Source organism: Catharus ustulatus, chromosome 20, assembly GCF_009819885.2.
Source record: "Catharus ustulatus isolate bCatUst1 chromosome 20, bCatUst1.pri.v2, whole genome shotgun sequence".
Taxonomy (NCBI): domain Eukaryota; kingdom Metazoa; phylum Chordata; class Aves; order Passeriformes; family Turdidae; genus Catharus; species Catharus ustulatus.
In genome coordinates, this window is record NC_046240.1 from 5,894,942 (window position 1) to 5,909,767 (window position 14,826).

General features: G+C 50.8%; 3 protein-coding genes across 3 annotated transcripts; 2 read left to right on the forward strand and 1 right to left on the reverse strand.

Moving 5' to 3' along the window:
* The first annotated feature begins 192 nt into the window (after positions 1 to 192).
* LOC117005234 lies at positions 193 to 6,300 on the forward strand. Its single transcript, XM_033076705.1, has 5 exons — positions 193 to 296; positions 826 to 947; positions 2,804 to 2,902; positions 3,334 to 3,498; positions 4,870 to 6,300. Exons 1-5 carry the CDS (start codon positions 209 to 211, stop codon positions 5,014 to 5,016), a joined length of 621 nt encoding a protein of 206 aa, XP_032932596.1. The 5' UTR covers positions 193 to 208; the 3' UTR covers positions 5,017 to 6,300.
* A 122-nt stretch (positions 6,301 to 6,422) lies between these two features.
* Positions 6,423 to 9,755, reverse strand: MRPL27 (mitochondrial ribosomal protein L27). Its single transcript, XM_033076706.2, has 4 exons — positions 9,649 to 9,755; positions 8,032 to 8,154; positions 7,251 to 7,318; positions 6,423 to 6,846 (listed from the first exon to the last, which is right to left on the reverse strand). Exons 1-4 carry the CDS (start codon positions 9,668 to 9,670, stop codon positions 6,640 to 6,642), a joined length of 420 nt encoding a protein of 139 aa, XP_032932597.1. The 5' UTR covers positions 9,671 to 9,755; the 3' UTR covers positions 6,423 to 6,639.
* Positions 9,756 to 9,813: 58 nt separating this feature from the next.
* EME1 (essential meiotic structure-specific endonuclease 1) lies at positions 9,814 to 14,486 on the forward strand. Its single transcript, XM_033076702.2, has 8 exons — positions 9,814 to 10,556; positions 10,640 to 10,767; positions 10,945 to 11,037; positions 11,433 to 11,551; positions 11,674 to 11,806; positions 12,321 to 12,436; positions 13,434 to 13,623; positions 13,967 to 14,486. The coding sequence occupies exons 1-8, from the start codon at positions 9,875 to 9,877 to the stop codon at positions 14,141 to 14,143; spliced, it is 1,638 nt and encodes a 545-aa protein (XP_032932593.1). The 5' UTR covers positions 9,814 to 9,874; the 3' UTR covers positions 14,144 to 14,486.
* The last annotated feature ends 340 nt before the right edge of the window (positions 14,487 to 14,826 follow it).

The following is a 14,826-nucleotide window of genomic DNA, read 5'->3' on the forward strand; positions in this document are numbered from 1 at the left end:
TGCCGCCCGGCCGGGACCGCGGCATCCCGCTAGCCGCAGCACGAGGCCGGGGCACCGCGGATGAGCCGGGCTGGCCCGGCCGCGTGTCCGAAGGGGGAGCCCCGGGAGCCCCGCGCTGAGCCCGCCCGCTCCGGGGCCCGCCCCGGCCCCGCCCCTCCGGGCTGTGGGGCGCGGGCGGCGGGCAGGGGCTGCCGGCGGCGGGGTCGGGATGGCGCAGCCCGCCGAGGCCTCGGGCCACACAGCGACCGCCAGCGCCAGTATGGACAACAACGTCCTGGCCATCGTTATCGCCGCCAGTGAGTGGCGGGCGGGGGCTCCGGAGGTGCCGGGAGCGGAGCGGGGGCGGCCGCCGGGCGGGATCGGCCTCTCGCCGGTGCCTCGCGGGCTGTGCCGATGAGGCGATCCCTGGGGCGGGCGGCGGAGCGGGCGCTGCAGCGGCCTGTCCTGCTGCGGGGTCCGGCTGGGGCTGGGGCCGGAGCGGTGCCGCGGGGGCTGGCAGGGCCGGCGGGGGCTGGCGGTGCTGGTGGCTCCGCGGGTGGCCCGGGGGACCGGAGCCCGAGAGCCCCGGGAAAGAGACGGTGGGTGCCGGTCTCCACGGGTCGGTCCTGCCGCCGCGGTCCGGGATGGGGTGAGCCCCTCCTGGCTCTGCAGGTTGCTCTCGTAGGGAGAGAGAGATGTTGGGTTCAAAGGGGCTTTAGCGCTCTTGGGACGGGCAGCAGGTGGAATCGGCTTCTCCAAGTGCAGCCGCGGGGCGAGAGCGGGCGCGGGAGGAGGCCCGCGGGCTCGTCGAACCAGCGGCTCTCTGCCTCTCCCGTCTCTTGGCAGCCGTGTCCACCTCCGTCTTCATCGTGGCAGTCCTCATCCTGCTGCTGCTCTTGTACCACCGGGACCCCATGTGCTGCCGGTTCCTCTGCTCCTGCCGCCTGTTCCAGACCCCCAGCCAGTATGTGAGTGTCCTCCGAGCCCTCCCTCTCTTCCTCCTGCCCACGCGTCCCCCTCTGTCCCCCGAGCTCCTGTTCCCTCGTGCTGGGTCTGTGGGGCTGCACCGCTGGGTTACCGTCCTGCAGCCTGGCTGGGATTGCTGATGGGTGTGGGTACTACAAGCAGAGCTGGACTCTGCCACCGTGCTCCCATTCCATCCAAGAGATCCATCCATCCACCCACCCACCAAGTCCTGCCTGGTGCCATTGTAGTTGTTTCGCCAAGGCCCAGCACTAACAGGCTCCCCTGCTCTCCACACAGCTCGGGAGGGAGCTTCTCCTCCCCCTGCACAGTCATGTGTGGGGTCGAGCTGTGCTTCATAGGAAGGGGCCCAGAAGGGAAGGGAACTGGAAGCTGAGGGCAAAGGCAGACAAAGCCACCCGCATCCCTGACAACTGGCTCTCTTGTGCACAGCTCCTGGGGAAGGAGCAGTGAGACACAAAGCCCTTTCGCTCGCATCTGTAATTTCCTGGGGCTTTCAGCTAGGGAAGCTGATGGCAAAAGAGCAGCGTGTGTAGCCAGCGTTGCTTTTGTGGCAGTGACTGCCTGGAGAAAGTTCAGCCTCCTGCAAGGATGGCTCTTGAGGGGATACTGCAGGTATCACTTTGCAGTCCCTGGGAGAAGAGTGGACATTGTCTCACTAGCAAGGGGTGGAGAGACTAGTGCTATGAAAGGCAAATTTAATAGTCCAGCACAGGCTGGGAAGTCCCCAGCAGAAATCACAGGGGAAATAGGCTGCACTGATGGTCTGATTGTCTCCACTCCTGTTCCTCTGTCCCCTCCTGTTGCCTGCCCACGGCACACATTGCTGCTGTGCTCCCTTGTCCTGTGGAGCTGCTCCCTGAGGCAGTGTGGGATGCTCCCTGAGCTCTGAGGTGGCAGCTTCAAGTGGATATTCTGCCTTCAGCAAAGGGCTGTGTGGAAGGATGGATGCAAAGAATTGTGTATGGAAAGGGAACATACACAGAATGTATTTCCTTCAGAAAAAGCGAAGCAGTTGTAGTACATGAGGCAGCTTTTGGGCAGGAATAGTTGCATTGGTTTTGCTCATCAGTTACTGCATCAACAGCTGGGTGCTGTTTTCCTGCACCTTCTGTAGTTGCGCTGTAGGGCCAAGACAAACAGTTCCTTGGTTGTTAAGAGCAAAAGTAAATCCTCATAGTCCTCATACCCCTGTGTATCCCTGGTTGCCCTGGAAGTTTCTGGGCTGGTTTTTGCTGGCAGAGATGGGGTTTTCCAAGAGCAAGGTACAGCCATAGCTCAAGTCCTGGCTCTGGCTCAAGGGGTTGTTCTCTGTGAAAAGGATTTCTGCTCACTGTTTGCTCAACACGTTGACAGGGAATCCAGTTTAACTGGAGTAAGACAGTTTGGGAACAGCCCTGCAGATTTGCTTGCTGCATTACCCTGAAATGACAACCTCCGTAGATAAGAGCTTACAAACTCTGTAACCCTGAGCATGTGATGGAATCTTATCTACACTAGTGGAATAGCTGGGTTGTTTTTTGTTGTCCCCCAAAAAGAGATAATTCTGCTGATTTTCAACAAAACCCTGCCCTGGGGTCCAGACTGTCCCTCTGGCTGTGCTCTGCTCCAGCTGGCTCCAGCCCTTGGAGCAGCCCCTGCACGGCTAGGGAGGATGTCCTGGAGCTGTTGGTGTCACTGAACAGGCACTGCCAACAGCGAGAGCTGCAGGAGACACATGGGCAGAGGGAGCAGCTCTTCCTCCCAGGGTCCTGCTGTCCCATGAGAGCTGGTTGAGTTTTGCTCTCTGCCAGGAAGGATATGAGGGATTTTGGGTTTGCTCATGTGCTCCTCGTTCCAGGACCGCCCCCCACCCTACTTCAGCAGCAGCCAGCAGCTGGTGGGACCCCAGCGTGGAGCCTCACGGCTGGAGAGCACTGCTGAGAACCCCGGCATGCAGGTGATGGCAGGGTCCTGCTGGGGGCTGGGTGGGAATGACAGCAAAGGTGCTCATGAGCTTGGAAAGAGACTCTGGTTATGGGGTTTGCCTGGGGCAAAAGGAGCTGGGCAGCATCTTCTGGTGCTATCCACAACTTTGGAAGTGCTGCCAGTCTGTAAAAACCCTGGGGGTCGGTGGCATGTGGGGGAAGGAATATTGCAGAGGACACTACAGTGCCCTGAGCTGTTTGGCATGATGTGCTGGTGGTAAATCCTGGGGGCTTGGGATCCTGCAGTGCAGGTCATGGCATAATTGCCTCCTAGCAGGGGGAGTATCCTACAACTACCTTCAACATTGAACCCCAAATTAACTCAAAGTTGTACCAGGGCATGAACTTCTAGTGGTAAGAGCCACCATCACACTGACCCTTTTCTGGGGATGGGCATTTCTAGGGAGATGAGCTCTTCTGTGTTGGACCCCCAAGCACGTACCAGCTGCCATCCTGGGAGCAGCCCCGCCTGCCCAGCTACGAGAGCGTGCGGAAGAAAGATCGCCAGCGGGAAATCCATCAGATGATTGCTGACAGGTTTGGGCTGTGGGCTGAGCCATCTCAAGAGGTGAGCTCTCCTCCCTGCAGTGGGGGGCTGGCACATGGCAGGTAGCACTGTGGTTTGTATGTGTGTCTTACTTCAGCAGTTGGTGGTAGCTGAGGACTCTGTGCTCTGTGATTGCTTTCCCCTGATAGCTTTTATCTCTGGGACAGCACAAAGTGTATTGGGAGGCTCCTTTGGTGTACATCTGTGCTGGTTAATGATCTATCTCCCCTCCCCCAGTGCATTTGCAGAAATGCCTGTACCAGGAGGCCGGGCAGAACCCCAGGGAGGGGGAGCCAGCAGGCTCTTCAGATCACCTGCTCCATGCAAGTCCAGGCTTGGAGTGTTATTTTTGGATCTCTAAGGCTTTCATGGGTTCTTGCTTCCTTCTCCCTGCAGGACGCTCCTGGGGAGACCCCTTGCTATTACCTTGAAGTGTTTATGGCTTATTTATGAGCTGGAGGCTTTGGTTGTTATGATATTTTAGATTTGCACTCCCACAATAGAAGAGGGAAAAGTGAATGCATCCTGCCAAGTAGGTCCTGTGGCAGCATCCTGAGACACTCCCATTCAGAGACCTCACTGTCTAAAGCAGTACAAAAACGTTTGAAACCCTAAGCAAAGTATTAAAAGTTCACTGATTTACCTGGATTTTGAACTCCTAAAGCTGTACCATAAAGCCTGACATAGTCAGCCCTTGCCACACAGTGTTTGGAGCTATATCTAATGACACCTGCCTGGAAAGTACCAACACAGTGGAAGGTGTCCCTGCCCATGCAGGGGTTGGAACTGGATGATCTTTGAGGTCCCTTGCAATCCAAACCATTCTGTGATTCTATGCCTGGGCAACAAGAGCACAGGAGAGTAAAGCTCCAAAGACAAACACTTGAGGAACATCCTCATGCCACTTCCTGTCACCTGTCAGGAGAAAGCTAGCCCAGCTCTGCCAAAATAAATGTGACAAGGCCTGGAGGTTCCTCTCTCTGTGGAGTGAGACTTGCAGCCAAAACCTGGGTACAACACCTGGTTTATAGGTACTTGTGTAAATCCCAGTAACTTTTCTTTAGTCAAGGGAAAGCAAATGACAGCCCTCTCTTGAGAAAAGTCAAGTTTGTTCTGGCCTTCTGCCAAGTCTTTGAAGAACAGGGAAGAGCAGGAACATGGCACAGAGTGTGAGGGTAGAATATGTCTCCCAGCAGGTTTGTGCTGTGTTCCAGACTGATGCTCTCATCTCCAGGTGTTCCCCAGCCTACAGCCGGCTGCGCAGGGGACTGCGGGGGTTTAATTTCAGGCTGGTGGCAGCTGTGAGCCTTTTTATCCGTGCTTTAAGAAGAGGTGGGATAATCTCCTGGTTATTTCTGATCTGCTGTAATGCTCTTCCTCTCTCCTCAATAGATGCCACCTCCTTATGAGCATGCTCTGAGGCACCCTCCAGCCTTCTCAGGAACAGGAATAAGCTCAGAGACCTTGGACAGACATGGTGTTCCAGACCCTTTCCATGCCCCCCTCAGCTACCAAACTCAGCGAAACACAGCGGTGTAAGGCCTTGGCCTCAGTGTACTGCTGCTTCCCGTGCTGTCAGCAACAGAAGTGCCTGGGATGCCATCTTCATCCACAGGGAATGGCCAGACCTTCACCCAGATCCACAATCTGCTGAGACACAGGCAAGCCCAACCCAGCCATCAGTGACATCCCTCTTGGAGCACAAGAACAACCACAAAGCCGTTGCTGGGTACTGCACTGAGCAGAGGAACCAGGGACATCTGCTCATTCTTCTCACAAAGCCATTGCTGGGTACTGCACTGAGCAGAGGAACCAGGGACATCTGCTTATTCTTCTCTGGCAAACACCAAAGGCAAAGGTCCAGCTGCTGGAGCTGCACAGGGCAAAGCCAAGGGAAAGGTCTGCTAGGCCAGAGCTCCTCAGGAGCAGCATTTCATACCTCTGTGAGGCAGCACTGCTGGCTGTACAAAGGATCAGACCTTAGGCACTGGTGGTGTCGTGCTGCTTCACCTGTTTCTTAGGGTTATCAAGTGTTTTCTATCTGGATTGCCTGCCAGGTGGAAATCCTCAACTGTGCATGGCAGAAGGGATTTGCTGTGGAGCATCTGGCACCAGCAGCCTTCTGTGACAGTGGTTCTGTACAGACCCCACATGGATTTGGATGGGCTCCATGGGTTATACCCAAACACAGACCACCAAGATGAACCATGGGACTGCATTTGCAGGCTGGGAAAGGACAGATGCATGGACTGAACAGCTGGAGGTCTACATGAAGACTGTGATGCACAGGTGGACACGTGTGGCTGACCTAATTCACCTGGTCTTCTGCAGAGCAGAAGAATTGTCTAAATAATGTCAACACCGGTGTCCTTACACTACTGATTTTGATAACCTGTTTTCTACTGCAGAGTCAATGTTTCAGATTGTTTACAAACCTGTAGATAAAAGGAGATCAGTTTGGGCACAAGGCATTGGGGCTCCTTTATTTTGAGCAATACAAGCTCAAAACATCATGTAATGACTCAAAGATAAAAAGGATGAATATCCTGGATAATTCTTTATCATATACCTCCAGCTACTGAGCTTCAAACACCAGCCCAGATTTGGGCATCTTGCCAGGCCCCATGAACTTAATAATGAGTTAGGCCTGTGAACTTGCCTCACATGGCCACTGAATGGAACACTCAGATATTTAAGTTAATCATTGAGGTAAGGTAGAGGAAAAAATCCAGCTTCCGGGTACACAGCATTAGGTGCATGTGGAAAAGGATCTGTTCTGCAGTACTGTGAATTAAGGTACAAACAGAACTAAATGACTAAAAATGAGCAAAAATAGAGGGAATTATTAGCAGGACAAATACTGACACAAGAGTGATTGTAGAGGGAGTTCATCCTGGGGCACAACAGACCAGGCTCTCCAGATACTAAATGACCATGGTAACACATTCCATGAACAGCCAAGATCCTCAGCTGCCCCACAGCATTTATTAAACACTCTTAAAAATGCCAGAAGGTGATCTCAGTGCCTGAACACAGATCAGAAGCACTTCAGAAGCAAAACCAAGTCCTAAAATGGTATCTTCAGAGCCACTCTTGTCCTCAGATGCCAGTATAGCTGTAGTGGTCTGTCCTTCCCATCTGTGCCCACATGACACAGCAGGTTCACAGCATGGTGACAAGTTTGAAGCTTCCTACCTCTGTGGTAGGGACGACACTGATAAAAGTTTTATAAAGGACTGCTCCTTTGGGCAGCTGGCAGATCACATCTCTGCTCTCACTGCTGTGGGGTGGGGGCACGAAGACCTCCTTGGTGTATCTCACAATCCCATCCTCCAGGGCATAGAGCGTCTTGTTACGGCCCATCCCCACCTGGGAGAGGATGAGGAGCATTAGAAAGGAGAGGCTGGACATCCACAGCTAAAGCAGATCTGATCATTGGTCTGCCTCGTTTGATATCCTGGCTTCAACAGCATCTGTTGCTTTATTTTTTAAAATAAAATCACACAACTTGCTTCCAGCAATGGTGCTCAGTATGAGACATGAGACACCCATTCCAGCCTGATGCACCAGTGCCCAGTCAGGTCACAGAAATGTTCTGGGACATCCATTACTTGCAGACCTTCCCTGAGCCCCATGAACACAGGAGCTGCTCTGAGCAGGCTCTGACACCACAGAACACAGGGATGAGCATTAACAATGAGACTGGAAGAGAGGAGCAGTGAGTGTGGGGCTCTGGGGGAAACTGAGAACCAAAGAGAAAGAAAAGGCCTTACGTGAGCGCCGGGATGCCAGCGGATCAACCGCTGCGTGGCCAAAATGTTTCCTGCATGCACAAATGCACCTGCAACAGAGTGACACAGTCAGACTGCAGAGAAACAGCTCCTGGCAGAACACAAATCATTCCAGGACTTACAAATCCCAGCTTTCTGTAGGCATTTTCTAAGGAAAAATTACTTCAAATGCTAAAAGCATCTGAACAAAAACATTGTTAGCGGGAAATAAAAGACAATGCACAGACCATGTCAAAAAGTCAAATCTCTGAGATGATTGCTTCTAGGGTACAAGGCATTTTCGAGCTGCTGAAGGCATTTGTGTAATTACATTTACATTGAGATGTTTCCATCAGCAAAGCTAATAATTATTAAGCACTCAACTGCAAGAATCTGCACTTTGGCTTCTGCTAAGCCTCATAATTCTCTCCTTTGTAAACACTGGAAATGCTCAGTTTTTCCACCCAGCATGGGGGGAAAGTGCAGCGCAGTTATGAGGTGTCCCACAGTGTTCCCGCCTCCTGGGCTCTCTGGAGAGGCAAAGTTAGAAGCAAAGTACATTTTCTGTAGGCAGTTTCAGCTGCTGGCTGCTGGGCTCGTGGTGGGGGGAGCTGACTCACCCTGCACGCCCACCAACGACCCTGGATCATGAGGTTTCACTGATCCTCCCCTTCTCCTGGAAAAGTGCCCTGCCCACCTCCTCCTGAAACACTGAACTGACACAAACCAGGGGAGAGAAGCTGTGAAGAACCCAGTGAAATGCAAATGAGATACCCAGATCTACCTTCGACTTTTTTGAACCCATAGCGTTTCCCAGGGCTGCGGCCTCCGAGGTTTTTCGAGCTGCCCCCACTTTTCTTAGAAGCCCATCTGACAGCAACCAGGCTTGTATGGCAAGTGGTTAGAACTAGGTTAGGAGAAAAAACAACATCATCATAATACATAATTCCTTCTGTCAGATGTAGAAGGTACCAGTTAAGACAGATTTTAAAATTAAAGAACTAGGTTAGGAATAAAAACAACATCATCAGCTGGAAAAACTATAATACATAATTCCTTCTGTCAGATGTAAAGGATATCAGTTGAGACAGGCTTTAAAATTAAAGGCAAAGGAAAGCCTTGGAGGAAACAAAATGTAATTCCTAGATAAATTAGACTGAAATGGTCTGAGTTCCTTGAAAAAAAAGGGCACATCTCAAGTGCTGCTGCTGCCCAAGTAGAATAAAACTCTCAGCAACAATGTTAAACGATGTGCACATATTCCTGTTTCATTCTTGTAAAATGTAGCACAGATGTCACTGGTTGCTCTTACAGTGTTTTGAGAAAAGCTGGGTTGTGATTTGTTTCAGTTTCCCCTTTGAACAAAAGGGATTTACTTACACAGTTACATCCTGAAATCTTATAAATGAGCACACTCCAGTTCAATATAAACATCTATGACCAGCCAGAAATAATCTGAGGAGTATCCAGAAGGAGCATAAGGACTGGACTTGCTGGTATTGGAGGTCTTTTCCAACCTTAATTATTCTGTGAGTCTACGATTAAAGGGTCTAAGAAGGAATACAGAGCCCTGGGAGTGGCAGAAAGGGAGTCTGGAGCAGTTTTTTCATTAGTCCTCCCAGTTTAAGGGAAGTGTTTAAGGCTAGGTTGAACAGGGCTTGGAGCAACCTGGTCTAGTGAAAGGTGTCCCTGTGCCCATGGCAAGGGATCTTTAAATTCCCTCCCAGCCCAATTTATCATTATCTCTAAAATCTCTTCTGTACCACCTTTCATACAGTTAAGAGACAAACCTAATTTTTCCGAATCTTCTATTTAGCCTGTTAAGCAGCAGGTTAGTGCAGAACAGTGGTTATCGTATTTCCTTAATCTGAGCAAAACCACTCGTTTAACTCAATTAAATCATCACAGATACTCAGTGAGCTGGAAATATGTCCCATCACTGGAAGTTTTCAAGCACAGATGGAGCTTAGTGCAACCTGCTTTAATGGAAGGTATCTCTGCCCACGGCAGGGAATTGGAACAAGATGATCTTTAAGATCCCTTCCAACCCAAATCTGTAATTCTATGAAATACTCTTCAGTAAAGGGTACAAACTCTCATTAATTTCAGGAGATGACCCATTAAGTTTTGAAACTTGACAATTTGCAGGAAATTAAACAGAGACGAACTAAAGTTACAGTTTCTCATACGCAAACCCGTCCATCACCACAGCTCCGCCTCTGCTCCAGGCAAGGGCGAAAGCCTCGGCCTCACTCTACCGGCGGTGACATCCCACCAGGGAACGTCCCACCACGAGGTGACCTCCTTGGAGCACCTTCTGCCGAGCTCATGCCTCCCGCTGCCCGGGCAGCCCCCGCTCCCCTCCCCTCAGAGGGAATAAGCTGCCTCAGGCCTCACTCACACTGCCGTCCCAGCGCCGCCATCTTGATGGCGCCGCTTCCCCGTCGTCCTTCCGCTGGGAAGGCCTCGCGCACGCGCGTGCGCTGGGCAGCGATTGGTCGGAGCGCGAGCTGTCGCGAGCGTTCGGACCAATCACCGCCCACTGCACGCGACTCCGGGCCAATCAGCGGCCGGCGCGGGCTTTCCCCTCAGGCGGGCGCGGGTGCCCCTGAGGAGAAGGGGGGGGGATGGCGGAGAGCGATTTGGGGTCTGAGAGCAGCGAGGAGGAGAACCTGCCCTCCTTCGCCTACCTGCTGCAGCCGTCCCAATGCCTCGGCGAGCCGAGCCGCCCGCGATCGCCATCTCCTGATCCTGAAGCGTTGACAACAGAGGTTGTCAAGATGGTGAGCAGCGGGAGCGAAGAGGGGGATGACGAGGAGATGGACGTCGTCCCTTTTCATGAGACGGTCGAGATGAGGGTGGAAGCGGAGCCTGAGCCTTTCAACGTGAGCGCTGGCGATACAGGAGAGGCATCTGGGTTTTGTGCTAGTGGTGACCTGGTGGCTCCTGGGAGCGGAGGGCTGCGGGAAGATCAGGCGCCGTGTGGAGAAGTGGCTTGCGACGGTGAGAATGGTACACGCAGTGCTGGGAGATCCTCCCCGTGCTCCTCGCCACTCGGCTCAGACAGGCCTAGTAGCCCCCCGGTATGCAGAGAAAGGCCAGAAACATCGCTCCCTCTCAAGAAGCGACAATATAGTCAGAAGGAACGGGAGACAATCTGCCAGAATGCGTTGCAGAGAAAGAAGGAGCAAGAAGCAAAGAGGAGGGAGCAGGAGGAGGAGAAAGAGAGGAAGAGAGCCATTGCCAAGATGCTGAGAGCTCAGCGGCCAGGAGAGTGCCAGAAATACATAACAGTGGTGCTAGATCCAGGTAGTTGTCCTCACAGCCTGCACCTGCCTTGTATTGACTGTTGTCTCCTCTCTCTGGAGGCCTGACCCGTGCATCGATTTCAGTCATCTTACAGGTAGAAGGTGGAGAGCAGATCCGTAGTGCTTTGCAGGCTGCCAATTATTCCTGTGTGTTTGAGAGCCAAGCTGTTCCCTGCAGCATCACCTGGAGGAGAAAGACAGTGCCATCACGGGTAAGCGAGCAAAATTTTGATAATCTTGCCCTTTTCTTCATGGGTTATCTGTAGTCATTAGTAATTGTATTTAGCAACCCAAGTAAACACCCTGTAATCTCCCTGCTCAGTGCTCTGAGTGGGAGTCTGAGTGAATTCTAAATAGACTGTGGCCTGTTTGTTTTCATATCTGAACAGATGGGAGGAGGAGATGAATGGACAGAAGAACCAAATGTCCTAGTTCTGCTTGGCCTGGAGGAGTTTTTGTCCATGGCTCGCAACTACAAGCAAGTGAGAATGTTTATGACTTTTGTGCTTCTGGATATATGCCTTGCTGCAAAACCAGTGTTTTGTCATCTCTCTTAGTGGCTGGAAGGTTTTGGTGTGGGAGGAATGCAGGATTTCACTAAAACAGAAATTAATTAAACATTAATGGGTTGTATAATATTAAGTTCTGACAAGCTTTCTTCGCTAGTTAAAATTCACACATTCCTGAAGGGTTACGTCAAATGGGTTTATTTTTTTTCTTTCTGCTCTAACTTTACATGGGATCAAGTATTGCCTGCTTGCCCTGAACAGGATGAACAGACTCATCTGCAGGCCTACCACCAGGGCCATAATTTGCTGTGCTTCTCTGTGTACCTCAAAATGGTTTAACTCCTTATTTTTCCTATTTTTGTTTGTAGAGCGCTGAGGGCTGTGCAGAAAGGCAGGAGACCCTGCAGAGCTATGTAGCTCATGTGATGGAGAAAATGCCTGGGAAAATTCTGGCTCTGGCAGTAGTAGGAGTAGAAAATTATTTCAGGTCAGACTTCTTCCCTCCAAATGTTTCTGTGTTTTCTCTGGCCTTGAAAAATGCCATAGGTGTTTATGTTAATTCCTTCTGGCAAAGACTGGAATATGAGAGTATGCTCCACCTCTTTTTAGGTCTTTGCAAGTTCAGCCAAAACAAAGGCTGCGACAGACAGCAGCGAGTGGGAATCCAGAGAAACGGGGAGAAAGGAGAAAAAAGGAGGTTAAGGACTCTGGCATGGACTTAACCAGAATGGATGTGAAAGAAGTAAGTACTTTTAAAAGAGACATGCAGCCATCATCTGTTGTCTCCCAGTATTTGGACATTTGACCCAGTCACACAATTTTGTGGATGGGAGTACATGGCTTTCATTATTCATTAGTCCATCAGTCTGTGGACAGAGCTCTTTGGGTTGAGCTCCCCATTGCTCAGTTCCTGTATCTGCTCCCACACAGACTCATGTCTTTTGTTCACCTGGATACCGATGTCAGTCTCAGCACCTCTTGCCCTTCATGGCCCATTGGCAAAGCCCACTGGTGGTGGCCTGTTTGTAACAAGAGCCACAGAGGAGCTGAGGCAGCTCAGAGGTGATGATAACTGTCAGGAGACAGACTGCCCCTAAGTACTTCAGTGTCTTGAGTTAGCTGTTCCCAAAGAGAAGAGAGAGTGAAGGTCTTTGTCCAACAGCAGGACTTTTGTGACTCTTTTCTGCTTCAGACAAAAATGGAATTTGATGCAACAAGACTAATTGTGCCATTTGTTGTTCCCAATGGTGATACAGGCCCTGGTGGATCTGCAGCTGAGCACACAAGTCCAAATAAGCACTTTTGAGAGCAGTGAGGAGCTTGGGGAATATGCTGCTATGTTCACAAAAGCTGTGGCTGAGGCACCGTACAAGTGAGTAAGCAGAGGTTTGGTCCTGCCTTTGGAGAGGCTGCACTTTAAGCTACTGGGAAGGAATAGCAGGCACAACACAGGGTATAGTGGTTCTTAAAGGCACAGGTGACAGAGAAGCTGCTATTGCAGCTCCTTCAACACAGGACTTACTCTTGAAATTCATGTCCTGCCCCCAGAGGGGTCAGGCCAGACCCTGGTTTCACGAGCTGGTTTGGGTTGGACAGGACCTTAAAGATAATCTAATCCAAGCCCCTGCCATGGACAGGGACACCTTCCACTAGAGCAGGTTGCATAGTGCTCCATCCAACCTGGCATTGAACACTTCCAGGGCTGAGATATCTGCATCTTCTTTGGGAAACTTGTTCCAGTGCCTCACCGTCTTCAGGTTTCACACTGGAGCCTTGACATCAAGTAGAGCTCTTGCTCTGAGTCAGATTTTTGGAGTGGGAAGGGAATGCGAGTAGGGTTGGCTCTTAGAGTGCCAGCTTTTCTTCTTCAGCATGTAACCAAGAGACATGCCTGAGAATGAACCACTTGGCTCTCTCCATTGACAAGGGAGGACAGCAGCTTGTTGCAGTGATAGCTAGGAAAGCCATCTTGTGCAGTCTCACGCAATCCTGGCATCCCCATCACAGCAGCTGTTGCATTTTCATGTCAGCCATGACAAGAGATGTCATTAAAAATGACATGTAAAAGTGTTTGATTATGGTTGACAGCCAGAAGGTGAATTCTTGTTTACCACTTTGTCTGCAAGTTGGCTTGTGTCAGGATTGCTGCTGGGTACAGGATTGTTTCCTTTTCAGTATCAATCTGTGTCTTAAAGAAATTCATAATGCATGTGAAGAAAACAGGGTCAAATTGTTCATGTTTCCTTTGATGCCAGTTGTGTCTGACAGCTCAAGTGAGGGATGGTGCTCTGTGACAACAGATGGCAGGGACAGGATTTTCTTCACAGCCTCATTGTCTCATTTGCTTCCTCATTCCCTGTTCTTCCTAGGCGGGAGCGAGACAACGCAGCGTTCTCTTTCTACTTGGAGAAGGGCTGTTCTGGAGGAGTGAAGGTGGATCCTTCTGGAAAGGGTCTCTTGAAAGTTTGGAAGAGGCAGATACAGCAATTTAACCGTGTCAGCTCTGAGATGGCTGAGGCTATCGTGTCTGCCTACCCTTCTCCTCAGCTGCTGATCCAGGTGAGGATGCCTCAGGGATACCCAGCACTGTGTGCAGGCAGCCAGCTCATGCAGGGGGTGGAAGAAGTAATTGAATCAGTATTAAATTAGACACAGTGATTCTGTATAAGCAGTTCAGTAAGTCAGTGAAGGAATGGATTCCTTGGCATCCACTGTTCTGGCTTCCCACTGAGGGAGCAGCACTGGCCCCACTCTCTAAGCTCCCAGATGAGACTTGGGCAGAGACCAAGTGAAAAATGAGTGCACATTGTGGAAGGGCAGAGCAGGTAGAGGTGCACAGCTCTGTTTTTTTTGAGCAGTGGATGCAAGTGAGTGATGCCATGTTCCCTTTGTGTTGCTTTAGGCCTATGAGAGGTGCTCCTCGGAGCAGGAGCGGGAGAACATGCTGTCCAACATCACTGTGCACCGCGGGGAGGGCGTGACAGCCACCGCCCGGCGCATTGGGCCCGAGCTGTCCCGACGCATCTACCTGCAGATGACTTCCCACGATCCTGACCTCTGTCTGGATTTTACTGGGTAGCACAGGGATAAAGGGTTTTACTGTTTGTCTAGTTAAGTGTTCAGGTTTGGATTTCACTGGCTAGCTCCAGGGAATAAGGGTTTTACCATTTGTCTGGTCAAGTTTTCAGTTTTCTTCTGTGAAGAAGTGCTTAGATAACACTCACTGATCCTTGTTTAAAGACTTGAAGCACATTTAGACTTTATTATAGCAGGAAAAAAGTTGGATACCAAGTTTCTGAATAGCAGGAGTTTACACAAGAAAGATGGGGAACATCTTCCCTAAGCACTAGAGTTGCACACAGGTTATAGTACTGATGTTGTTTTATTTGTCTTTCTATAAAATAAATAATTTTGAAGAATAACCTTTGCTTCCTAACATGGTGTCTTGACCATAGACAGGTATGTCCTCTGGTGAAAGGAATACTTCCTCTTGCTGTCCTAACTGCAAGGACTTACCTTCTCCTTCCTTTGGGACAAATCCTGATACTAGAGCAATATGGTGCTGCCCCCCCAGCACCTGTGTGAAGTGAGGTTAAAGAACTTTACCTCACAAACAGCCTCTCATTGTTCCACTGTAGCAGATGGGAATGAGAAAGACTAATTTTCAGATATAAGTTCAGAGTGCTCTGAGTCAGTCTCCAGACAGCTTAATCTACAGAGGGTCTTGAAATCTGATTATATGTGCTGGAATTATGAGGTCTA

Excerpts from the sequence above, each read along its gene's own strand:
- LOC117005234 (XM_033076705.1), top strand. The coding sequence starts at position 209 with ATGGCGCAGCCCGCCGAGGCCTCGGGCCACACAGCGACCGCCAGCGCC. Across the intron at positions 948-2,803 it reads TCCAGACCCCCAGCCAGTAT|GACCGCCCCCCACCCTACTT; the intron begins GTGAGTGTCCTC and ends TCCTCGTTCCAG. Across the intron at positions 3,499-4,869 it reads GGGCTGAGCCATCTCAAGAG|ATGCCACCTCCTTATGAGCA; the intron begins GTGAGCTCTCCT and ends TCTCCTCAATAG.
- MRPL27 (XM_033076706.2), bottom strand. The coding sequence starts at position 9,670 with ATGGCGGCGCTGGGACGGCAGT. Across the intron at positions 8,155-9,648 it reads GGCGGCGCTGGGACGGCAGT|TTCTAACCACTTGCCATACA; the intron begins GTGAGTGAGGCC and ends CTCCTAACCTAG. Across the intron at positions 7,319-8,031 it reads TGGGTTCAAAAAAGTCGAAG|GTGCATTTGTGCATGCAGGA; the intron begins GTAGATCTGGGT and ends ACTCTGTTGCAG.
- EME1 (XM_033076702.2), top strand. The coding sequence starts at position 9,875 with ATGGCGGAGAGCGATTTGGGGTCTGAGAGCAGCGAGGAGGAGAACCTG. Across the intron at positions 10,557-10,639 it reads AACAGTGGTGCTAGATCCAG|TCATCTTACAGGTAGAAGGT; the intron begins GTAGTTGTCCTC and ends CATCGATTTCAG. Across the intron at positions 11,552-11,673 it reads GGAGTAGAAAATTATTTCAG|GTCTTTGCAAGTTCAGCCAA; the intron begins GTCAGACTTCTT and ends ACCTCTTTTTAG.